General features: G+C 42.0%; 1 protein-coding gene across 2 annotated transcripts in view; it reads right to left on the bottom strand.

The window, feature by feature from the left end:
- Positions 1–25,234, bottom strand: part of PSMF1 (proteasome inhibitor subunit 1) — a 52,828-nt gene extending 27,594 nt beyond the window's left edge. For both annotated transcript variants that reach the window (XR_009535159.1, XM_060122664.1), the window contains exons 1-4: positions 24,950–25,234; positions 18,540–18,692; positions 16,949–17,031; positions 5,050–5,232 (exon numbers count right to left, since the gene is read on the bottom strand). Coding sequence is in view for 1 of the 2 variants with exons in the window: in XM_060122664.1 (XP_059978647.1) it covers positions 5,050–5,232; positions 16,949–17,031; positions 18,540–18,692; positions 24,950–25,078 (548 nt within the window). In the remaining variant the exon portion in view is untranslated. The remainder of the gene's footprint in view (positions 1–5,049; positions 5,233–16,948; positions 17,032–18,539; positions 18,693–24,949) is intronic.
- Positions 25,235–25,497: the final 263 nt, after the last annotated feature.

Here is a 25,497-nt window from a genome sequence, read left to right as displayed (position 1 = left end):
GGGCCACCTGTACATATTAGTTGGAGAAATGTCTATTCAAATCCTTTAACCTTTTTAAAATTGGGTTGTCTTTTCATTACTGAGATGCAAGAGTTCTCTATGTATTCTGGATACAAGTCTCTTGTCAGATATATGATTTGTAAATGCTTTCTCCTATTCTGTGGGCCGTCTTTTCACTTTCTTGATACTGTTCTTTGATGCAACAAAAGGTTTTATTTTTGTTGAAGTCCAATTCATCTATATTTTCTTTTGTAGCTTGTGCTTTTGGTGTTGTATCTAAGAAACCACCTCTAATACAAGGTCATGAAGATTTATTCTTAAGTTTTCTTCTAGGAGTTTTATAGTTCTATCTAGCTCTTACACTTAGGTCTATGATCCATTTTGAGTCAATTTTTGTGTATAGTTTGAAGAATGGGTCCAACTTCATTCTTTTTCATGTGGATATCCAGTGTCCCAGCACCATTTGAAAAGACTACTGTTTCCCCTATGAACTGTCTTGGCACCCTTGTTGAAATCAATTGCCCATGAATGTACGGGTTATTTCTGGACTCTCAATTCTACTCCCTTGCTTTACATATCCTTAGGCCAATAGCACACTGTCTTAATTACTGTAGCTTTGTAATAAGTTTTGAAGTTGGGAACTGTGAGTCCTCCAACTTTGTTTTTTTAAGATTGTTTTAGTTATTTTGGTTCCCTTGCATTTCCATATGAATTTTGGGATCAGCCTGCCAATTTCTACCAGAAAAACCCACACGCACAAGCCTCCCCCAACCCCCTACCCCATACCAAACAAAAAAACTCTGGGATTTTGATGGGGATTGCACTGAGTATGCAGATCAATTTGGGGAGTATTGCCAAATACTGTTTCCCTATCTATGAAACACTGGATATCTTTTTCTTTAAATCTTCCTACTTCTTTCAGCAACATTTTGTAGTTTTCAGTATATAAGTCTTGTACTTCTTTTGTTAAGTTTATTCTTAAGTGTTTTATACCTTTGGGGGTTATTACAAATGAGATTATTTCCTTAATTTCATTTTCAGATTGTTCACTACTGGTGTATAGAAAATGCAATTGATTTTTGTTTACTGATCTTATATCATGTCACACTGCTGAACTCATTCATTAGCTCTAGAAGGTTTTTAAAAAGGATTCCTTAGGATTTTCTATATACAGGATCCCATGTCATTGGCAAATAAAGATTGCTTTCCTTCTAACTTTCTAATCAGGATACCTTTAATTTCTTTTTCTTGAGTGATTATGCTGGCTAGAATTTCAAGTACCATGTTGTAGAAAAGTAGCAATAGCAGATATCCTTATCTTGTTCCTGACCTTACGGGGAAAGCATTCCATCTTTCTCCATTAAGTAGGATGTTAGCTGTGTGCTTTGGGAGTTGAGAAAGTCTCCTTCTATTGTTGAATGCTTTTATTATGAAAGGGTGTTGGATTTTGTCAAATGCTTTTTCTCTATTGAGATGAACATGTATTTTTTGTCTACTGTTATATTAATACGGTATATTACACGCATGTATTTTAAGATGTTAAACCAAACATTCCTGGAATAAGTTTCATTTGGTCATGGTGTATAACCCTTTTTATATGTTGCTGGATTTCTTTTGCTAGTATTTTGTTGAGGATTTTTACATTTATATTCATAAGGGCTACTTGTTTGTACTTTTCTTGTGATGTCTTTGGTTTTGGTATCAGGGTAATACTGGCCTCACAGAATGAGTTGGGAAGTGTTCTTCCCTCTTCTATTTTTTTTTTTTTTTTTTTTTCGGTACGCGGGCCTCTCACTGTTGGGGCCTCTCCCGTTGTGGAGCATAGGCTCCGGACGCGCAGGCTCAGCGGCCATGGCTCACGGGCCTAGCTGCTCCACGGCATGTGGGATCTTCCCGGACCGGGGCATGAACCCGTGTCCCCTGCATCAGCAGGCGGACTCTCAACCACCGCGCCACCAGAGAAGCCCCCTCTTCTATTTTTTGGAAGAATTTTTGAAGGATTGGTATCAATAAAAGACTCATTATTAAGGAAATTTTCAAAGGGACCAAAAAATAGTACAAAGTCTAATTTATGAACACCAATGTACCTTTCCAATCAGTTTCAATAATTATCAGTATTCTACCATTCTGGGCTTCCCTGGTGGCACTGCACAGTGGTTAAGAATCCACCTGCCAATGCAGGGGACACAGGTTCGAGCCCTGGCCCAGGAAGATCCCACGTGCTGTGAAGCAACTAAGCCCGTGCACCACAACTACTGAGCCTGTGCTCCAGAGCCCGCGAGCCACAACTACTGAGCCCACGAGCCACAATTATTGAGCCTGTGTGCCAGAACTACTGAAGCCCACGTGCCTAGAGACTGTACTCCGCAACAACAGAAGCCACCATGATGAGAAGCCCATGCACCGCACCAAAGAGTAGCCCCCGCTTGCTGCAACTAGAGAAAGCTACGCACAGCAAAGAAGAACCAAAGCAGCCAAAAATAAATAAATAAAATAAATAAATTAAAAAACAAAATATTCTACCATTCTTATTTCCCCTACACTCATTTCCCAATGTCTCACCCTTTTAGGGGGTGAAATTATTTTAAAGCAAATCCCAGACACATCATTTCACTCTTAAATATTTCACTTAATAAAATTATATATATACAATAGACAAAGACTTCTTTTTTTTTAACATAACCAGAATTTAATTATGTCACCTAAGAAAATTAGCAGTAACATTATCAAATACCTGGTCCCTGTTCAAATTTCCCCAAATATCTCAAAAATAATTTTAGAATTAGTTTATTTGAAAAAAGATCAATACAAAGTCCAACACTGGATTTAGTTGATAAGACTCTAATTAACAAGCCCCCTCTCCCTTTTCTCCCCATGCCATTATTTGATGGAAAAAAACAAGATCAATTAATCCTGTAAAAATTTTTCATGTTCCATACATTGGCTGGAACCCATGTATCCTCATGTGTCTTTTTAACTCATTCTTCTACCTCTCATGCTTCTTTTAAACTGGGAGTTCAATCTAGATTCATGTTGTTGTGAACCTACTATTGCATTATATTAGAATTCACAAAGTCTGGCTGTCCCACTTTTAGTGTTAAGATTGACCTTTGGGTTCAGGTGCTGTCAGTCTGATTCATCCATTATAAAGTTGCTCATCAACCTTTTACCTAATGGTTTTAGCAACCATTGACAATTTGTGCCTAGTCACTACATTATTTCAGTAGAAGCTGCAATATGGTGATTTTCTCATTCTTTCTGTTCTTCCAAGGCTAGGATTTCTTACCTTCATAATTCCAGATTCAGGTCTATGATTCCCAATTAGGATGGCAGAGTCTCCAGGTGCCCTGGAGGTGTTTTTGTGTAAGCCCCGGGGGTGTTTTTGTTTGTCACAGTGATTGGAGAGTGCTTATAGCATTTATAGGCAAAGACCAAAGATGCTTCATGCTCTATAATCCACAGTAGAGCTCCACATAATGAATAATCTACATCCTACACAACTTGCCAAAGTCTTGTTAGACATTCATAGAGATGTAAAGCCTACATAAAATTACCTACCATAAGTTAGTCTAAGGCCATTTTATATGTGAACACCAAGTATTTTTATACTGTTTCAATAAAAATTTTTCCAGAAATGTAACTATAACATAGCACGTGCCTGCTTTTGTTACTGTCGAATTCAAAATAATTCCATATACGAGTGCAAATGCCTATCTTTTCCAGTGTAATCATGCTCAGGCATCTACACAATGAAACACACATTATCTTATTAATTACTCACTTTTTATTTCTCATTTATATTATAGTCAGAACTTTCTACTGATCCTTTTTGAAACTGTCCATTTGGTACAGTTTCATAGATCATCTATGAATTCCATTTTGAGACAGTGAAGGAGACTTCAGAGAATATTTGTTTTGAAATAGGAAGTGAATCTGAGAGACCTGAGAATTACTATCTACTTAAGGTCTAAAAGTCTCCCCCAATTTGATTGCTGTCCAGGGCTTACCCTTAAATCTTCCCACCATATTCTGGTTGCATCACAACAGAGCACTGTGCTGGAGTGAGGACACCTGGACCCCCAGCCCTGGCTCTGTCTCTTTATTAGTGGCTAGTGACCTTAGGCAGGTCATCTTAAATAAAGAGGTTAAATCAGACAAGCTGTTCCCAACCTTTCAACCACTTTTTATTATCCTCCACTCTCCCCACAGAACCCAATATTTCCAAAGGTTGCCAGAGACTTGCCAATTATTACTTATTATGGTAATTAAACAAATTTCCTATTTATTTAATTAACCAAAGGTATATAATTGCAAAACAGAGTCATTTTTAACAATGGCAGCTAACCCTTATTGAGTGCTTACTATGGCCGCACAGTGAGCCCTCCCCCACAACCCCACCATTACTACCACACTGTGGACTCCAAACTGGAACATGCCATCTCAACCAGAGACTAAGGTGTCCCTGGTCCTTGTCTTCTCCCTCAGAGCAGAAGTCTCCAGTCCTAAGTGCTGCCATCCTAATCTGCAAAGACCTTGTATGTGACCTGCTCATACCTCATGCTGTTTTGGCAAAGTTTTCAAGTTGTAGAAGAGATCAGGGGACTATAATGAAGTGAAAGGCAAAGAAAGGGAACATTGGGAACATATTCCCTCCAGGAACTTCCAGTATTTCTACATTTTCCCCAAAAGCCTGGTCCAGGGTCCTGCACATACAAAGAGCTCTGGAATAAAAAACTGAACTACCTGGGCAGCAACTCTGGAGGACTGCACACACGCCTCAGAGGCGCTGACCCTTGGGCAGACTCAGAGGCTGTGTGTGGCCTCTAGAAAGGAGGCAGGCAGTCTTAGGATGCTGGGTTATTGGGGTGACTAGTAGCAGTACAAGAACTCACTGCTCCACTTACATCTCCACTTTCTATCTCCATATACCAAGACTCTGACAATTCTGTTGAAGACACATGGGGGCCAGAGGGGGGTCAAGTGGCAAGATGGTCATGGCTGGACTCCTTCTTCAGAGGCATGGGCTGCCACTGTGGGCTCTGTACTCACCAGGGAGGCTGCCGGCTGGTATGTGGGTGGTGTGGGTGAATCCGGAGTGGGTCAATCTCTCTGGCAGTGGCAGGGGGAAACTCCTGTTGGGGACTTTCGCTAGCCTTGACCCAATGTTCATGGATAGGTGTGATGATCCCAGACACAAGACGAGACCGAAGTTCCTCACTCTTCTTGTAGACCCTGCAGGAAGGACACGAGGTGTCAACTGCTTGCAGCTGGTTGGCAACCCTGCGTATAGTATTTCGGCGGCGGCGGCGGCGGCGGCGCTGATAGCTCTTGGCGTCACGCTTGGACTGTTTGCAAGGGTGGGAACGGGCTGCCCGGCGGACCTGGGTGAGGGGAGTAACAGCCTGGCGTTGTCTCCGAGATTTGGGCCTAAGCTTCTTAGGCATCTGAGTTGCCCCTTCTTGTTTACCACCCCATTAGAAAGCAGTGAGGGTGTAGGGGCACAGGGCCTAGACTGGCTACTCCTCTGTATCCTGCCCACCCCACCCCACCCCACCCTCAGCCTCATTGTGTGTTCATCACATGTCATGGGAGGGGTCATGGAAGGCAAGTCTCCATGGGGATGATGAACCAGGTTCCTAGTCCAAGTAGGCAGGGCTCTCAGGGCTTAATGTCCAATTCTGTCACTAACTCAGGGGCCCTTGGAAGGCTGCTCTAGGCCTTTTTTCTCTGCTGGTGAGAGACAAGCAATGTGAGCTATAGCTGAAGTGTTGAGGCAGACTGAGGTAACAGGGAGTGGGCAGGACTCCACAGAGTTCCTAAAAATCTGGTGTTTTAAAATGAGCCATATCCGGGGTCAAAAAGCAAACCATATAAATCAGGGACATAGATTGGTGGTTGCCAAGGGGGAGGGGGGGTGGGAGAGGGTTGGATTGGGAGTTTGGATTAACAGATGCAAACTAGTATATATAAAATGAATAAACAAGGTCCTACTGTATAGCACAGGGAACTACATTCAATATCCTGTGATAAACCATAATGGAAAAGAATATGACAAAGAATGTATATACATGTATAACTGAATCACTTTACTGTACAGCAGTAATTAACACAACATTGTAATTCAACTATATTTCAATAAAAAATAAGTTAAAAAAAGCAAACCTCATAAATGTCAAAAAAAAAACTGAAATCATACAGAGTATGTTCCTCGACCACATGGAATCATACTAAGCATCAAAACTGGAAGGAAGTCTCTAAATACATGGTGTTAAGCAATACAATTCTAGATAATCCATGGATCAGAGAGGAAGTCTTGAAAAAAATACAAAGTACTGAATAATAATAAAAGTACAACATATTAAATTATGTGAGATTATAGCTAAATGAGATTATAGCTAAACAGTGTTGAGAGGAAACTTTATAGCTCTAAATGTTTACATTGGAAAAGAGGAAAGAAATCAACAATTTAAATTCTAACGTCAAGAACCTAGAAAAAGAAGAGCAAATTAAACCAAAAGCAAGCAGAAATAAGGAAATAATAAAGAATAAAAATAAATAAATTAGAAAACAGAAAAACAAGAGAAAATTAAAAAGACAAAAAACTGGTTCTTCCAAAAAATGAACAAAACTGATAAACTTCCAGCAAGAGCAGCAAACATAAAAAGAGAGAAGACACAAATCACCAATATCAAGAATGCAATGGGATATTATAACAAATTTGTTGCCACTGATAGGATAAGAGAATACTAATAACAACATAATTGAACAACTTAGAATAGACTAATTCTTCAAAAACCACGAACTGTAACAACTTAGGCAAAATGAAATAGATAATCTGAATAGTTCTATTAAAGTAACACAATTCCTACTTAAGCACCCCCCAAAAGAAATATCCAGGTCCACATGATTTCAGTGGAGAAGCCTACCAAACATTTAAAGAATTAACACCAATTTACAGTCACTTTCAGAAAATACAAGAGAAGGGAACATTTCCCAATTCATTTTTATGAGGCCAGTATTATGCTGATATCAAATCCAGACAAAGACAGTACCAAAAAAAGAAAACTACAGGGCTTCCCTGGTAGCGCAGTGGTTGAGAATCTGCCTGCCAATGCAGGGGACACGGGTTCGAGCCCTGGTCTGGGAAGATCCCACATGCCGCGGAGCAACTAGGCCCGTGAGCCACAACTACTGAGCCTGCGCGCCTGGAGCTTGTGCTCCGCAACAAGAGAGGCCACGACAGTGAGAGGCCTGTGCACCGCAAAGAAGAGTGGCCCCCGCTTGCCCCAACTAGAGAAAGCCCACACACAGAAATGAAGACCCAACACAGCCAAAAATAAATAAATTAATAAAATTTTTAAAAAAACAAACAAAAAACTACAGACCACTATTTCTCATGAACTTGGATGCAAAAATGCTCAATAAAATATTAACAAATTAAATTCAAAAATATATAAAAGACTTAATACCATAGGATTTATTGTATGTACGCAAGGCTAGTTCAATAGTTACAAATCCCTACATATCAATAAGCTAAGAAAAATGATATGGTTATATCAATTGATACAGAAAAGGTATTTGACAAAATCCAACACGATAAATCCATTCATGATAAAAACTGTCAACAAACCAGGAATAGAAGAGAACTTCCTCAACATGATACAGAGCATCTACAAAAAAACTACAGCTAAAAATATACTTAGTAATGAAAGACTGAGTACTTTGTCTTTAAGACTGGGAACAAGGTAAGGATGTTCTCTCTAACCACTCTTATTTAACATAATACTGGAAGTTCCAGCCACTTCAGTAAGGCAAGACAAAGAAAATGCACACAGATTAGAAAACAAGGAATGAAACTGCTCCTATTTGCAGATGACATGCCAGTCTACCTTGAAATTCCCAAGGAATTTACCAAAAAAACCCCTCCAAGAACACTACGAATTCAGCAAGGTGACAGGATAAAAGATCAACACACAAAAATAAACTGCATTTCTATATACTAACAGTGGACATTTGAAAATCAAAACCAAGGACAGAACACCGTTTATAATCACCTCTCACACCCGAAAAGAACAAAACACATGTCCAGGACCTATATGCTAAAAATTATAAAATGATGATGAAAGAAACAGAGCAAGACCTAAATAAATGGAGAGACATACCACATTCATAGTAAAAATGTCAACTTTTTCCATTTTAGGTTTAATGATCTGTAAGTTTAATGCAAATCCTATCAAAATCCCAGCAAGGTTTTTTATGGACAAAGAGAAGTTTACTCTAAAGTTTATACAGAAAGGCACAGACTCAAGAATAGTGAAAACTATCTTGACAAAGAAGAATTGGGCGATCTTGAATGGCTCTACTCAATATTCAGGTATACTACTGATACATAGTTAAAATAATAGATACTGTGTGACACTGGCAGAAGAACAGACACAAAGATCAATGGAAAAAAAAAGAGAACCCAGAAATAAACCAACACAAGTACAGACAACTGATTTTTGACACAGTTGCAAAAGCAATTCAATGACAAATGGTGTTGGAGCAACTGGATATCCACAGGCAAGAAAATGAACCTCTCCCTAAAGCACACAACTTATACAAAAATTACTTTAAAATAGACCACAGGCTTAAATGTAAAACATAAAACTATAAAATGTTTAGAAAAAGAAAACAGGAGAATAGCTTTGAGATCTAGAACAAGGCAAAGAGTTCTTACACTTGACGCCAAAAGCTTGATCCATAAAAGCAAAAATTTATCAAATAGCTATTATCAATTAAAAACTTATGCTTTGCAAAAGACCTTGTTAAGTGAATGAAAAAACAAACTACAGGCTGGGAGAAAACATTTATAAACCAACATCCAACAAAGGAATTGCATCTGAAATATACAAGGGACTGTCATTAGCCATCAGGGAAATGCAAATTTGAAACCACAATGCAATACTACTATACATCAGAATAACTAAAATGAAAAATAGCGATAACACCAGAAACTGGTGAAGATACAGAGAAACTAGCACTCATACACTGGTGGTGGATATGTAAAATGGTACAGACACTATGGAAAACTGTTTGGCAGTTTCTTAAAAAACTAAACATGCAATTACCTTTGAACTCTTGGCATTTATTGTAGAGAAATAAATATGTCCACACAAAAGCCTGTACATGTATGTTCATAGCACTTTTATTCGTAATAGCAAAAAATGAAACAACTCAGATGTCCTTCAACTAGTGAATGGTTAAACAAACTGTGAAATGCCATGCCTACCATACCATGAAATACTACTCATCAAGACAAAGGGACAAACTATTGATGCATGCAACAACTCAGATGGATCACAAGGGTATTATGCTGAGTGAGAAAGGCCAATCCCGAAAGTTACATACTGTATGATTCCATTTATATAACATTTTTGAACACTCCCTAACACCATACACGAAAACAAACTCAAAATGGAATAAAGACCTAAATGTAAGGCCAGATACTATAAAACGCTTAGAGGAAAACACAGGCAGAACACATTCTGACATAAATTGCAGCAAGATCTTTTTTGATCCGTCTCCTAGTGTAATAAAAATAAAAACAAAAATAAACAAGTAGGACCTAATTAAACTTAAAAGCTTTTCCACAGCAAAGGAATCATAAACAAAACAAAAAGACAACCCTCAGAATGGGAGAAAATATTTGCAAATGACTAGACGACCAAGGGTTTAATCTCCAAAGTATACAAACAGCTCATGCAGTTCAATATCAAAAAAAAACCTCAATCAAAAAACGGGTGGAAGATCTAAACAGACATTTCTCCAAAGAAGACATACAGATGGCTAAAAAGCACATGAAGAGATGCTCAGCATCACTAATCATTACAGAAACAAAAATCAAAAGTACAATGAGGTTATCACCTCACACGGGTCAGAATGGCCATTATCAAAAAATCTACAAACAATAAATGCTGGAAAGGGTGTGGAGAAAAGGGAACCCTCCTACGCTGTTGGTGGGAATGTAAATTGGTTTAGCCACTATGGAGAACAGTATGGAACTTCCTTAAAAAACTAAAAATAGAGCTACCATATGATCCAGCAATCCCTCTGTGGGTATCTATCCAGAGAAAACCATAACTCAAAAAGATACATGCTCCCCTATGTTCACTGCAGCCCTATTTACAATAGCCAGGACATGGCAGCAACCTAAATGTCCATCGACAGAGGAATGGATAAAGAAGATGTGGCACACATATACAATAGAATATTACTCAGCTGTAAAAAAGAACGAAATAATGCCATTTGCAGCAACATGGATGGACCCAGAGATTGTCATACTGAGTGAAGTAAGTCAGACAAAGACAAATATCATATGATATCACTTAGATGTGGAATCTAAAAAAATGGTACAAATGAACTTATCTACAAAACAGAAGTAGAGTCACACATGTAGAAAACAAACATGGTTATCGGCGGGGTGAGGGATAAATTGGGAGACTGGGATTGACATACACACACTACTACATATAAAATAGATAACTAATAAGGACCTAATATATATAGCACAGGGAACTCTACTCAATACTCTGTAATGACCTATATGGAAAAGAATCTAAAAAAGAGTGGTATATATATATATATGTATAACTGATTCACTTTGCTGTACACTTAAAACTAAAACAACATTGTAAATCAACTATACTCCAATAAAAATTTAAAAAAACAGACAAAATTTTAGAAATGGAGAATAAATGATGGTTGCCAGGGGGTGAGGGGTGGGGAGGGGGAGTGGGTGTGGCTATAAAAAAGCATCAGGAAGGATACTTGTGGTGATAGAAATACTTACTGTCAGTGTATCAATGTCAATATCCTTACTATTAATATTTAAGGTAGTTTTATACAATGTTATAATTGAGGTGAAATGTATAAAGGTAAAATGTATAAAGGATACAAATCTCTCTGTATTATACCTTACAACTTACAACTGCATGTAAGTCTACAGTTATCTCAAAATAAAAAGTTTAATTAAAAAAATCACTTATTACATAACCATAAAATCACTGAGGTTAGACTAGATCAGTGGTTTCAGGGCTTCTCTGGCATGGAAGGGGGCCCAGGAAGGGCAATGGAGAAAGCCAAGTGGATAGGGCACAAGGACCTCCATTTGCTGTCCCTACTCTTTCCTCCAGAATCCTAAAGAACATGAAGAGATAATTGTACACCCATGTTCAAAGAAGCATTATTCAAAGTAGCCAAAAGGTGGAAGCAATGTAAGTGGCCATGAATACCTAGGACAGATGAACGGATAAACAAAATATGGTCAATACAGACAATGGAATATTATGCGTGCTTGAATAAAGAGTTCCATGACTAAAAAGTGTAATACCTGCAATGGTTTAGAAGTTCTAAGGGCCTGTGGTCCATACATCCCTACAAAGATCGGGTTCCTACTTAGAACACAGAACTTTGTACACCATGCTGCTTCCCTGACCAAGTTGGGTAGCGGGGATATATCTAACTCCTCTTTCCTTTCAGTCAGATGAACTGTGTGTGATACAGGTGGAAGCCCTCTGATCTCCCTATGCAAAAGGTTTACCTGTAGAACTCAGGTCTGATTAAAAAACTACTAAGTCCTGAAGGAGAAGTTCTCGCATGATTTCTAAGCCTTAGGAGAACTGCCATTTTGGTAGTAGCAAAAGACAGCCTGTCATCCTAACATAGTAGAGGCATGACAGAAAGGAACAGGTTTATACTCCTTAGCAAATCAGTTTGCTCAACTAGGGGCACAGATTTCTACCTAGAACAGACACGACATGCCATGACGACCTAACAAGGAGGGCCAGATGGTGGAAGGGGGCCAGAAGCAGGCAGCTCAGTGCTGCTGCCAGGAAGGCAGAGGAGAGGGAGGGCCTTATGATCAGGAGAGAGATCCATACGCCAGCTCTCTGAGCCTCAGTTTCCACGGAGATGATTCCTTGTGATCAGATTTCTTTCCGTTTGCATATTCATGAAGGGCGGGGCCCAGCACTAAGCACTCTGCTGACATCTCATCTCATTCTCAGAACACTCTGAGGTAGTCCTACTATGTCATTTTACAGCAATCAAAACACACCCCCCCCAAGCACACACAAAACAACAACAAATGTTAATTAAAAAAAAAAATGGAGATATTATCACCGTTTCTCTCTCAGTATTGCTGAGGGGACTAAATGCTCTCAGGAGCATGACCAGCCTGGTGTACAGGCCTGGGTTTTTCCAGAGGTTTTGTCAATTGCTCTCCCAATGGAATTCCAGAATGAAAAAGTCAAGAGAGAGACCACACTCTCAGTGTCCTTCCCTTTACCCTCTTAAGGGGTGAGGTAGGGTCATGGTGTGGACAGCACCCAGAAAAGCAGCTCTGCCAAGGCCAGGCCTGGCCTCACTTCACTCCTTCATTCCTTTGTCTACTGTGTGAAAAAGACCCAGATCCTGCCCTCAAGGAGATCACAGGCTAGTAGGCAGTTAATCATAAAATACCCACTTATTAAATGCTTAAAAGGTTCAAACATGGGGGGAGCAGGGGAGGCTTCTCTGAGGAGCTGATGTTTAAATGGAAACTGAAGGAAGAAGAGTAGTTGGCTGTGGGAAGAGGCTGGGGAGAGCACTCTCGGCCAAGGGGAGAGCGCTGAAGAGGGAGGAGGCACACGGCACCACAGCTGAGACACCGGAACTAAGTGGGAAGTGGCAAACGATGAGGTTAGAGGGGCTGGGCCCTAGGCTTTAGGCCTCATCAAGGATTTTGTTCTTCATCCCTGGAGAAATGAACACTCACTGAAGGGTTTGGGGTTTCTTTTTTAGATTTAATTTGTAAGAAATTTACCAACTCTGTAACCAGTTTAAGTGTACGGTTCAGTAGTATTAAGTATATTCACGTTGTTGTGCTATCACCACCACCACCTATCTTCAAAACGCTTCCTCTTACAAAACTGAAACTCTGTACCCATTCAACAATAATTCCCTATTCTCCCCTCTTCCAGTCCCTGGCAACCACTATTTTACTTCCTGTCTCTATGAGTCTGACTATTCTAGGTACTTCATATACGTATTACCATATAGAATTTGTCTTGTGATTGGCTTATTTTGTTTAGCACAATGTCCTCAAGGTTTATCCATGCTGAAGCATTTGTTAGCATTTCCTTCCTTTTTAAAGCTGAGTAATATTCCATTGTCTGTATATACCACATTTTGTTTATCCGTTCATCTGTCCTAGGTATTCATGGGCACTTACACTGCTTCCACCTTTTGGCTACTATGAAAAATGCTTCTATGAACGTGGGTGCACAATTATCTCTTTGAGACCCTGCTTTCAGTTCTACTGGGTTTATGTCTAGAAGTGGAATTGCTGGATCATATGGTAATTAATTTTCTGAGAAACCACCACACCATTTTTCATAGTTGCTGTACCATTTTACATTTTCACCAACAGTGTACAAGGGTTCCAATTTCTCCACATCCTTACTAATTGTTATTTTGTTTTTTTGATAGTAGCCTTCCTAACATGTGTGAGGTGGTATCACTGAGGGATTTCAAGCAAGACTTTTGTTTTGTTTTGTTTTGTTTTTTTGCGGTACGCGGGCCTCTCACTGTTGTGGTCTCTCCCGTTGCGGAGCACAGGCTCCGGACGCGCAGGCTCAGTGGCCATGGCTCACAGGCCCAGCCGCTCCACAGCATGTGGGATCCTCCCGGACCGGGGCACAAACCTGCGTCCCCTGCATCGGCAGGCGGACTCTCAACCACTGCGCCACCAGGGAAGCCCCCAAGCAAGACTTTTAATCATAACCTGATCAGTGTTTTAAAAACGCTGGTCCAACTGCTGTGTGGGAAACTGACTGGAGGGTGATGACCAGGAGTGGAAGTTGGGGTCTCCTCACACAGAGGATGCATGAAAGAAGGATGGAGACAAAGAGGGGTGGCCAGAATGATGCGGGCAGGTTGTCCGAAGTCTGAGAGAAGTGGAGAGGGTTAAAGATGGTTATCGCTGATTAGATGCAATTAAATCCAACAGGGTTTCCAGGCAGTTCTCACGACTGAATTTATAGTGATGCCAGGCTTCAAATGGGCCCAACTATCTATCAAACAGATAATTTCATTACACTGATGAACCAACAAGCATTAAATCTAAGTACATTTTGAACACAATACTCTGACAATATATATGCTCAGTGGGACACAGTCAAAGGACAAAAAGAACTGGAAAGAAATTGTATTTGTGACTTTACTTAGTAGATCTGTTCTTGGTCGGCACTGATGTAGCAGTTCAAAAACTATCTGTGTGTATTTTAGAATCAAACAAATGAGTAAGTATTTTGAGGCTGTTGGGCATCAGGGTTCTCAACACAGAAGGGAGTTACAAGTACAGAATAAGAGAATACAAATTCTGCAGTGTTAGATTAAAAATAAAAGTATCAGTTTGAAATGTTAAGAAAAAAAAAAAACTCCAGGAAAGTTTCCTAGCTCTGTTCTCTGAAAAAGCCTGAAAGCAATGACATCCTTCATATTAATGAGCACACTCAGGGCCCAGATTTTGGAAACTATTACCCACCAACAGAAATCATGTTTCCTTAGAAAAATCCCTGGTTTCAAGGCAGGGGCAAGTAAAGTACAAGGTGAGGGCAGAACACCTTATTGTGCCAGGAAGTGTGAAAACGCTCTGACATGGTGACATGTCAAAAAGACAGGTGAGGTAGCCTGAGAGAATTCCTACTGGTCAACTCTGGAACAAGCTGAGCATTCAAAGAATGACAGAAATGGAATGTAACTTTGAATAAAAAATAACCCAGGAGTCTATTTTGATATTTTAAAAATTAAAAATAGGGACTTCCCTGGTGGCGCAGTGGTTAAGAATCCACCTGCCAATGCAAGTGACGTGGGTTCGAGCTTGGTCCGGGAAGATCCCACATGCCGCGGAGCAGCTAAGCCCGTGCGCCACAACTACAGAAGCCCACGTGCCTAGAGCCTGTGCTCTGCAACAAGAGAAGCCACCACAGTGAGAAGCCCGCACACCGCAACGAAGAGTAGCCCCTGCTCGCCTCAACTAGAGAAAGCTCACGTGCAGCAGTGAAGACCCAACGCAGCCAAAAATCAATTTAAAAATTTAAAAAATTAAAAATAAGGGGGACAGAGAATAGAAAGCTTTTAATTAAAAACTCTAACTAATAAATGTAGAAAGAATTATAAACATAGAAAATTACTGTTTTATAATCATCACAGTAATAGCTGATTCATGCAAGAATCATCAACAGATGCTAAAACCACTGGGTAAAAGACTGTTGGGAGGCAGAAAATTCAGTCTGCTAATATAATACCACAGATCACTTATTAAACACAAAGGAAAACAGATGCCTTTAATGGAGAGAAAGGTGGCAGATACTGTCATAACCAAATGATCAAACTGAACAAAATCAACAATAAGACAGATGTCACGTGCCTGATGTAAAACACTTAGGAGAACACAGCCTCCCTTACATAGTGTTCTTGTTGAAAATGTTCAACCTGAATCAAATGATGAGGAAACAATGTGAATGTTCTACACAACAACTGACCTCAAGTCTTCAAAAATACCAATGCTAAGAACAACAAAAGTCTAGGAAACTGTTCTAGATGAAAGGTAATTGAAAAGACGTGAAAATAAATGCAATGTGTGGTATTTGGTTGGATAAGAAAAAAAATACCTCAAACCTAAAACCAAAAGACTAGCTAAAAAGGACATTGCTGGGATGACTACAGAAATCTGAACATGGACTGTGTATTAAATGACATTAATGCATCAATCCTACATTTCCTAATTGTGGTAACAGGAGGATGTCTGTGTAAGAACAAGGAGATACATGATGAAATATTTAGGGGTTAAGATTTATAAAGTCTGGAAATAATTCTCAGATGGTTCAAGAACAAAAAAGCATACAGAAAAACTAAGCAAAAGAGGCAAAATGTTAAAAATTGGTGAACCTAGGTGATGGGTATATGGGTGTTCATTGTAATATTTTTGCCAACCCTCTTTTCTGTGGGGTTGCAAATTTCAAAATAAAAAGTCAAGACAAGTCAGACTCGAAGAAAATACTTACAAAACACATATATGATTAATGACTGTTACCCAAAATATACAAAGAACTCCTAAAACTCAACCATAAGAAAACTCGATTAAAAAATGGGCCAAACACCTGGACACCTCACCAAAGAAGATACACAGATGGCAAATAAGCATATGAAAAGATGCTCAACATCATATGTCATCAGGGAACTGCAAATTAAAACAAAAATGAGATACCACTACACACCTATTAGAATGGCCAAAATCTGAAACACTGACAAGGATGTGGAGCAACAGGGAATTCTCATTCACTGCCGGTGGGAAGGCAAAATGGTACAGCCACTTTGGAAGACAGTTTGGCAGTTTCTTACAAAAGTAAACACATTCCAACACCACCAAGAATGGAATCTGGTGATAATGTGTGCCAGCGTAGGTTCATCAACTGTAACAAATGCACTGTTCTGGGCAGGACTGTGAGAGTGCGGGGCAGGGGGGAGGTTCAAGGAAACTCTCTGCACTTACCACTCAATTTTGCTGTGAACCTAACTGCTGTAAAAAATGAAGTCTATTTTAAAAATTGGGGGATGGAGTGTACCAGATTAGGTACACTTTTTCCTCCTAGGAACTCACTCCGACTGACTCCACTGGCTAGGCCCCATCTCTACCCTGTAGACTTGTGGACTCTTGACTGCATCATTTTATTTCAAGTGGCATTTCCCACGTGAATATTCTCTTCAAATAAACAGAAAAGAGAAATGAGAAGTGACCGTGCCCAAGAGAGAAAGATCCTTCTGTTAACCCTCCTCCATTCTCTGACACCTCAAGTCCATTCCTTATATCTGACCACTGGTTCTCTCTTCTTTTTCCCAGGGAAAGGCCAACCCTTAGAAATACCTGTGGAAGTCAACCAGGTGATCTGAATCGATATAATCATTCAAGTTCAGGGTCAAGTCTGACACTTGCTGTGAGCCATGTTCCTAGAAAAATGAAAATAGAAAATGAGAGACTGGGGTATTTCTGGTCTAATGAGTAAGTGGCGGGGCGGTGGGGGGAGAGGAACAATTTAATACTCAACCTAAAGAAATACAAAGAGACATATATAAGGACTGTTCGTAATAGATGAAGTGCATGTCTCATGCTTGGGGACTTCTCTGATCTAGGAATAATGCCTTTCTGAGGCAGAGCCCAGAAAAACCTACTTCCCAGGCTCTTTTGCAGCTTGGACACAGGCATGTAACTGAGGTGCCAAATGGATGCACAACTTCAACTTGGAGGTGAGCACCATGGATAAACAGGCTGAGTAAGGGGCAAACGTCTTGCTATCAAGCAGCAGAGGCAGCAGGGGTCACAACATCAGTGGCTCCTGAGAAGGGGCACCTGGGTTGGCAGTCAGCCAGTACCTAATGCCCTGGGGTGGTGGCAGCAGCAGTGGTTTCCATGGCATGGTTTGGAGCAATGCCCTGGAAGCCCAGCCTTGAAACTGTTTCTCCAGCCCTCCCAACAATTCAGTGAGTTATCCCAGTTCTTTTAATAAACCTGACTGTTTAAACAAACCTGAGGGGATTCTGTCGTTTATAACTACGAACCCTGTGTGATACAAAATCTAAACATTCATCAAAAGGGAGACGGATAAACAAATTATGGTATTATGGAATACTACATAGTGGCTAAAATGAATAAGATATAGCTATATGCATTCCCATGTAAAGACCTCCAAAACATACTGAGGGAAAAAAAGCAAAGTGCAGCACAATACAGACTGCATGATACTTTTGTACAAATACAGACAACCAGGCCAAACTTAAAAAAAAAGTCACTGCCCTCAGGGTGCTTATAGTCTATATTACATAGACTACAGAATATTCTGCTATAGTGGTAGAATACAAATATTACACCAAAGCATAAATAAGCACACTAATTACAAACTGTGTTAAGTACCAAGCAGGAGAATAAAATGATGAAGCAGAGGCATAATTTAGATTTTTCTGGCAGATGAGAGTAAGTAGTCAGGACTGAACTTTTTGAGTAAGTGAAAAACAAGAGGGAGTCAGTCAGGCTAAAGGAAGGGTGGAGGGTGTGTATCTGTGTGAGGCGGCAATGGTACAGAGGAAGAGCTTTCCAGCATAGGAAACATGAAGTATACAGGCTCCAAGGTGGCAGAAAGCTAAGCTTATCTAAAGAACTAAAAGTAGCCCCCGAGGCTACAATAAGCTTTTTTCTCCCAAGCTGTCCCTGAATGGATTTACCTTAATTTACTTAACTATTCCTCTGTGAAGGAAAGTCCCTCCTCTTACAGTAACAGGCAGGGAACATCTCTGAACACAAAGCATTTCTACATTTAGGGTCCTGGCCTCAGAATAAAGTTCTGGAAGTAGGATCACTGAGTAAAGTCTTCACAAACATTGAGGGTTCTTAAATGGGTTTCAAAAAGGCAATCCCAAGGTCTACTCCCATCAGCAGAGCCCTCTGTGTCCTAGGGACTCACCAGCACATTGATGATCATGCTGTTCTCCACAGTGACAGCCTTCACAAGGAGCTTTCTGGACCCATCCTTTGACTCATACCGGAGGACATACAGGTCTTTATTGTTGTTCCATTCCGCTGGCAGCAGTTCTGATTTCTTATCATTGGGACCCGGCTGAGAAGACACCAGAGATGAGAGGTGAAAGATCATGACCTCAGATCTAAAAAGGACCTTACAGATAATCTAATCCCACTCCCGCACTTCACTGATGAACACATGGAGGTCAGGAGAAGTAAAATGTCCAAGGTCCTACAGCAAGTCAGAGGTCTGGGGTCTCTGGACTCCTGCTCTAGTGATCCTCCCTCATATCTGACTGCCTTTGTGACAGAGCACTGGAACCTGTCAAGAATCTGTAGCCTTAGTTTAAAAATCTCTTCTCTATCCCCCTGTCAAGAATAAGGCCAGTCACCTAAAGGGATACTGTGAAATTCTAAGACAGTGTTTCTCGAAGTTTGGAATTGAGACCATCTGCAAAGGGATCACAAAAGTGTTGAGTAAAACTACAGATTCTAATGTACACCTCTCCAGACTACTGTAGTGCCTTAATAAAAATTATGAACAACTTTCATACAAACAAAATATAGCACACGTACAAGATAAAAAAAGAATTATAAAATGGACACCTATGTACGTACCTACAGCCAGCTTAAGAAACAGAATGTGGCCAATCCTGTTCAAGCCTTGAGTAGCCTATCCCCAATGAATCTCCCTCCTCCTTCCTCATGGGTAATCACTAAGCTGTTTTAAAAATTTCTTTACTGTTACTTATAGTTGTGTTACTATACACAAACCCTAAAAATACACTGTTTCAAATGTTTTTGAATTTTATATAAACAGCATCACTTTTATCTGCTGTTTTCAATCAATATTGTTTTGAGATTCATCCATGTCAATGCACTTAACTATAGCTGACTCACTGTACAGTTTTTGCTATATAGTTCACAGCCATATAGCCCATCATTGCATGAATATGCTGCAAGTTACAAACTCACTTGTTGATGGATATTTGGAGTGCTTCCAGTTTATTTGTTTTGCTATTATAAACAATGCTGCTATGAACATTCTTGTACACATCTCCTAGTACACATATGGATGAACTCCTACAGAGTATCTCTAGGAGAAGAACTTTTAATTTATAAGATAAAGTCAAATTGTTTTCAAAAGAAGTATGGATTTACACTCCCATGAGCAATGTATGTATGAGAGTTCTTGTTCCACGAGGTCAGCAACATTGCTATTGTCCAATTTAAAAATTTTTGCCAACCTAATGGGAGTAAAAATGCATCACTGTGAGTTGTGATGGCCTCATCTCTTTAAAAAAAAAAACCTAGGACTTTCTTTTTACATACTAACGTTTGAGAAATAGTTCTGAAACTACCTCGATAGTAAAAACTAATACAGTGTTTCCAGGTGGGGAAAGATTTCTTAAATGAGTCCACAAAAAAAAAAGTGCTGTCTTTGACACTGCTCGTAATTTAAAGCTCCAGATCAACAACAGATACTACAGACAAAGTTAACAGGCAGTCACGGGCTAGGATGAGCTATGTCCCAGCCTAGCTGGCACAACACAAATTAATAACTAGTACAAAAAGGGAATGCCTGGAAAACGAACAATAAAAATTGGGAGCCCACTTGAAAAAGGTATGAACAAGCAAAAGATAAGAGCAGCTAACAGTGTATAAAGGATCATTCAACTTTACTAGCACTCAGACACACACAGGCTAAAATATGAGATACCAGGATCCACCCATCAGACTGCTGTTATCTATTTTTCTATTTTTTTGCCAGTGTTTGTGTGGGTGTGGGGAGAATGGTAACCTCCAGGCGCTGCTGGTGGCCGTTCACACTCTTACAACCCTTTTGGAGAGCAATCTGGTAGTATTCAGTGCAATTAGGTAAGCTGACACCCCATGACCCAAAACCTTCACTCCTGGAAGAAATTCTGTGCACAGAGGCACAGGGAATATGACAAGGGATCTTCATCACAACCCTGTTGGAGGAACCAAATGGGAGTTAAAATGCAAAATATGTTCACAGTGGAATACTGTATAGCAGTTAGAAGGAACAAACTAGATCTAACTGCAGTATTATAGATAAAAGTAAACAATGTGACAAAGAAAAATTTTTTAAAAATGAGATTTATAGCCAGGTACCATTTATGTAAAAAATTTTAAAACACACAAAAAATCTATATATTGTTTTCATAGAAGCATAGTTCTACAGCTAAACACGCACCAAGTGGACTGGGAAGATCTGTATTCATGAGACTACGGCGGGAGGGAGTGCGACCAAAGATGAAAAACAACAACAAAAGACAAAGATCCAGCAACACAGACCTCACACCTCACCAAGGACAACGGAAGGCCAAGAACGGAGATCGTGGGCCGCTTTGGTCACCTCTGGGGCTCAGGAATCAAACTGGGAAAGTGGTCCCAAATAAAATTCAAGACATTGCAACTGGCATGGTTTCAAACCTGGCTAAATGACAAGGAAACTCAGGCCTGAAGCAGAGAAATGAGAGTGACAGAAAACAAAAGTGAAACTAATCAGCCCACTCTGCTAAAAGAAAGAGAAACTATCCCCTCACCCTCAACTGGGTAAATTTCCTATAACCATGTTTAGTGTCCTGGATTTAAGGTTTACTTTGGAAGCCAAGAATTTGATGACATGCCTTGTCTTTGTTCTATCAAGGGCCTTTGAATTTATATTTATACCCTCCATTACAGCATTCAACCCACCAGAATTTCTTCTTGGAGTATAAATAATTCAGCCTGCTCACTCTCCCATAACCTCAGGCTTCCAGAGCAAGAGAGAATCCTAGGGCCTAGTGAGACTGATACCTCTCACTGCAGTGGAACCAATGTTCCCCAGCTCAAGGGCTGCCCTGATATGGGAAAACAGGTGGGACTGAAAGAGACTGGCCTTGGTGATATCAAGCCAAACATGGCATTCAACTGCCCTCTAGAGCGGGACATCAAATATCAGACCTCCCAAAGAGCTACGATTGGAAAGCAGCCAAAGTACATGGTTGTGCTGTTTAACTCGTTCGGATGAAAAAAAATCTAAGGGGGGCTGAAAACTGCCTAAGGTCATGGTAAGTCAAGTGCAGAGCTCAGTTTGGCATTCAGAGCTCCTGATTGCCCACGCTATGGCTGGAGATTTTCCCAGCCAAGTCCCCCAGATGGGCCCCCCAAAAGTAAAGATAGTTGTCCCCTTAGGCAAAATCCTGGGGCTGGAAGCATTCTTTAATGGCCATGAGTTCATTCCAGTGTCCCTGGGCTAAAATGCACCCAAAGAAGATCATTTGGGGCATCTTCTCTCTTTTGTCATAATCTTTAGATTCCTACAACAGAAAACAATATTCTCAAAATTAAGTCTACGGCCATCTCTATTCCCTTGCTACTTAAACCACCTGACACAGCTGTAAAGCTCTTATGAGGAGTGGTGCTGACTTCAAGAAAGAAATCGAAATTCAAATATTGAATTTTTTATTGAAGCTGTATTGCTCTTCTAATCAAGTTTTATGTACACAATTCCCCTGTACCAGAGGACACAAAACCAAAGAGAAAAGCAGACAATTTAGCTTTCTATTTAACTGTCAACATATTAAATGATCAAGTACACAATTTAAGGACCTTCCTCTCTCTCTTATCACCCCCAGAAGGGTGGGAAGCAGGAGACGGCTGGAGAGGCAACATAAACATCCTCTGAACTTGGCAAATACTACTGGTCTCAGCTGAGACTGCTGGCCCCACACTGGAAAACTAAAACCTCTCTTAAATAAACTAATAGGAAAGATGCGCCTCCAAAAGGTTTCTACTCTGAATGAAAGTAAACTCAGCAGAAGTGAGAGGAGGACAAGTGCAACCTGAAGTCCAGTGGCACTTAAGGGGCAGAGAGAAGCAAAAACACACCATGCTCTGGTGCGCAGAACAAATGCCCATCCCCCACCATGGGGGAACATGCTTGATTCAGCACTGGGGTGGACAGATGGACAGTGGGCAATGCCTTCTAAACCACCATCCGCACTCCCCCGGGCCTCCCCTAGGATGTCTGGAGCCAGAATCTTTTTCTGGCTTGCATGAACTCGACATGTGGCATCATAAACAGAGTGGAATTAGATGGACCTTTGGGATTCAGTTAAGGATCTCTTATTCATTTTTTTAGACCAGTATTGAAATGAGATTGTGTTCTTTCTGAAAATTTGGAAGCCTGGAGTACATGGCAAGGGGATGGTGCCAGTTAGGAGGAGGCAATGACCTACATGAACTGATGTCCCTAAGCTGTCGAAGTGACTCAGACAGAGTTGCTGACAGGATTTGTGAGGGGACGAGTGGTGGGAGCAGATCTGCAGTGCTGAAGGGGAAGAAGAGAAGGGAGTCACACAGGCTCTCTGTAACAAGTTCCTGTTGCTGGGGGGAGAGATTCTAACAGTGTGTCAGGAAAGCAGTAGCTAGCTGAGAGTAAAATACAGAGAGTGAGGTATATGAGGAGGGGAGAAAGCAGGGCAAACCTGTTAGATCTGAAGGACAGGGCAAGGGGCAGGGAGGGGTGGGGGGGCAGCGCTGAGAGTCGAAAGGGGAGCCCGAAGGTCAGGAACAAGTCTTACCCCCTCTCCAATTCCACTGTCCCCTGCACCATCCTACACATCAGCTTTCTGGGAGAATGTCCCAGGAAAAGGTGAAATGAAATGCCTGGGGCAAGTGAAAGAGCTGATAAAGATTAGAAAGCTGGAATGAGGCAAGCGAGGAGACATAAGGTTTCTTTTGGGGTGATTACATACTGAAAGTGGAAACCTGACACTCAGGATTCTGGGCCCTGCCTCTACCTGATCCCAAGGTCTGAAATGTTGAAAGGCAAGGTAAGTGGAAGGAAGCAAAAGGTGAACAGAAAGGCCAGGAACAAAGGCATCTGGGAGGGAGAATGGTTCCTGCTTCCAGGGTGTGTGGGTGGGTGAGTGTGTGTGTCTGTGTGTCTGTGTGTAAGGCTGGTCCTTCTTTTCCCGTAAGCCTGGAGGTGGTGGTGGAGAAGTTTACTGTGTGTATCTGGGGTCCCACTGAGACACTTGAGGTCTGAGGGGGGGGAAAAAAAGAGCCAGAAATCCATGACAGTTCTTGTGTTTCTTATTCCTGTTGGTGAGGGTAAAGCATGAGGGGGTGTGATAGTCTTGGTCACGAGTTTTAAGGGACAGAGAAATGGAGCAGTGGGGGTGGGGGGGCGAACCTGGCTCTAGGAGCCCAGGATGTGTAAACTCTGTCTGAGGAGGGATCCCTAAAGCCCTGTGTCAGAAGAGGAAAGATTAAGACGCTGGATGTATATCTGAGAAACTAAAAAAAGGATTAGGGTATTTGAGAACTAAAGCAGTTAGAAATGAGAGTGAGGTTAAAATCTCACTGTAAGACGAAAGGAGTGAAGCGCCCTGCTCCCCAGAGCTGGTCTCGGTTCTGAGAGTGAGAAGAGAGTGACAGTGAGGGGCAGGCAGTGAGTCCTGAGCGTGTGTATGGGAGGATATTTCCTCGGATGGAGCAGAAGGGAAATGAAGGGGCAGTAAGGGGCCCAGGCCCCGTTCTCACAGGAAGCTGGTGTGTACAATGACGTATAGGGGGAGAGTCACAGGGAAGCGGCAGGGAAGATGGGAGAATGCTACGGCAAAGAATCAGTGAGGTCGGCCGGGCGCGCCAGTCCTGGGGCTCTGTGGGGATGACCACAGGGGCCCCTGCTCTAAGAGGCAGAGCCTGAGGATGGGACAGCTGTTGGGGAGGAAACTTAGTTGGCCCTACACCGAGGGTGCATGTCTGTACGTGTGTGGGAGGTGGTGTTCCCCCGGAGCCTGAGTGAAGACCATAACGGTGAGTGGGCTGCACCAGGCCCTTCAGTAAAGCGTGAAGGGTTGTCTGAGCTCTAAGGGCCCTTGACTGGAGCTGAGTCGGCCCAACCTCCCCCCATACCTGTGCCTGGATCCAGATGTCTGGTGGGCGCTCGACTACAGTATGAGGAGGGTAGTACTGGGCACAGCCCCACCCCACCCAGCAGCGTGGGAAGGAGCTTGGAGTTCGGGTAGGTGAGGAGTACTCAGGAGAGGAACCCGTCTCGCTGCCAGACCCGCACAATCCCGGCCTCGGAGGCTGCCAGCCTGCGCTGCAGCGAGTTTTGTCCTTGGGTTTTCAAATCGTGTTGTGCCAGCTAGGCTAGGACAACAGAGCGCCTCCCCGACCCGTAGACTACAGGCACCCACGGTGTCATGACTCCTAGGACCCAGACCTGGGAGGAGGGAAGGTCAGGCACTTTGGACCGAGCCTCCGGTCCTCTGGGTTTGGGCAGAAGACACCTTACCCCCTCCACACTGGCCCCGGGGCGGCTCCGTGGCGTACCTGGTCGCCGGCACCCAAGCCGTAGTAGCCATGCGTGACCACCTCCCAGTGCAGGAAGCAGATGAGCGCGTCCTGCGCGCAGGTGATGGCCGGCGCCGCCGACGCGAACAGTACCTCCAAGCCCGCCATGAGAGCCCCCGGCTTCTGCGGGCGGAGGAAGAAAGGGAGAAAGTGCGGTGAGCCGATTCGGCCCTCACAGTTCTGCTGACTCCACTCCGCTACTCCGCTGGTTCTCGTCGAGTCTCCACCTGCGCGGCCAAAATGGAGACGCTCTGCGTTGGGGTGTGGCCGCCGGAAGTAGCTTCCCGCTCCGGCGCTGCTGCGCCAGCGCGCCCGGCTGCAAACAGAAGGGAGACGCTAAAGGGTTCCGACAGGCAGCGCGTGGGCGGGACAGGACCCCTGGGGACAAGGTCCCTCAAAGCTGGAATCTCCTTCTTCCCCGCAGCGGGCAGATCCGCTACACGTAGGTTGTGGCATCGTTTGAAGAGAGGTTACCTTGTTCTGAGCCACAGACCTCCCATCTGCAGAATGGGGTGGACGTATGCTGG

This window comes from Lagenorhynchus albirostris, chromosome 15, assembly GCF_949774975.1.
Source record: "Lagenorhynchus albirostris chromosome 15, mLagAlb1.1, whole genome shotgun sequence".
NCBI lineage: Eukaryota > Metazoa > Chordata > Mammalia > Artiodactyla > Delphinidae > Lagenorhynchus > Lagenorhynchus albirostris.
Note: the sequence above shows the minus strand (reverse complement) of the source record. Positions and strands in the feature narration are given on the sequence as shown.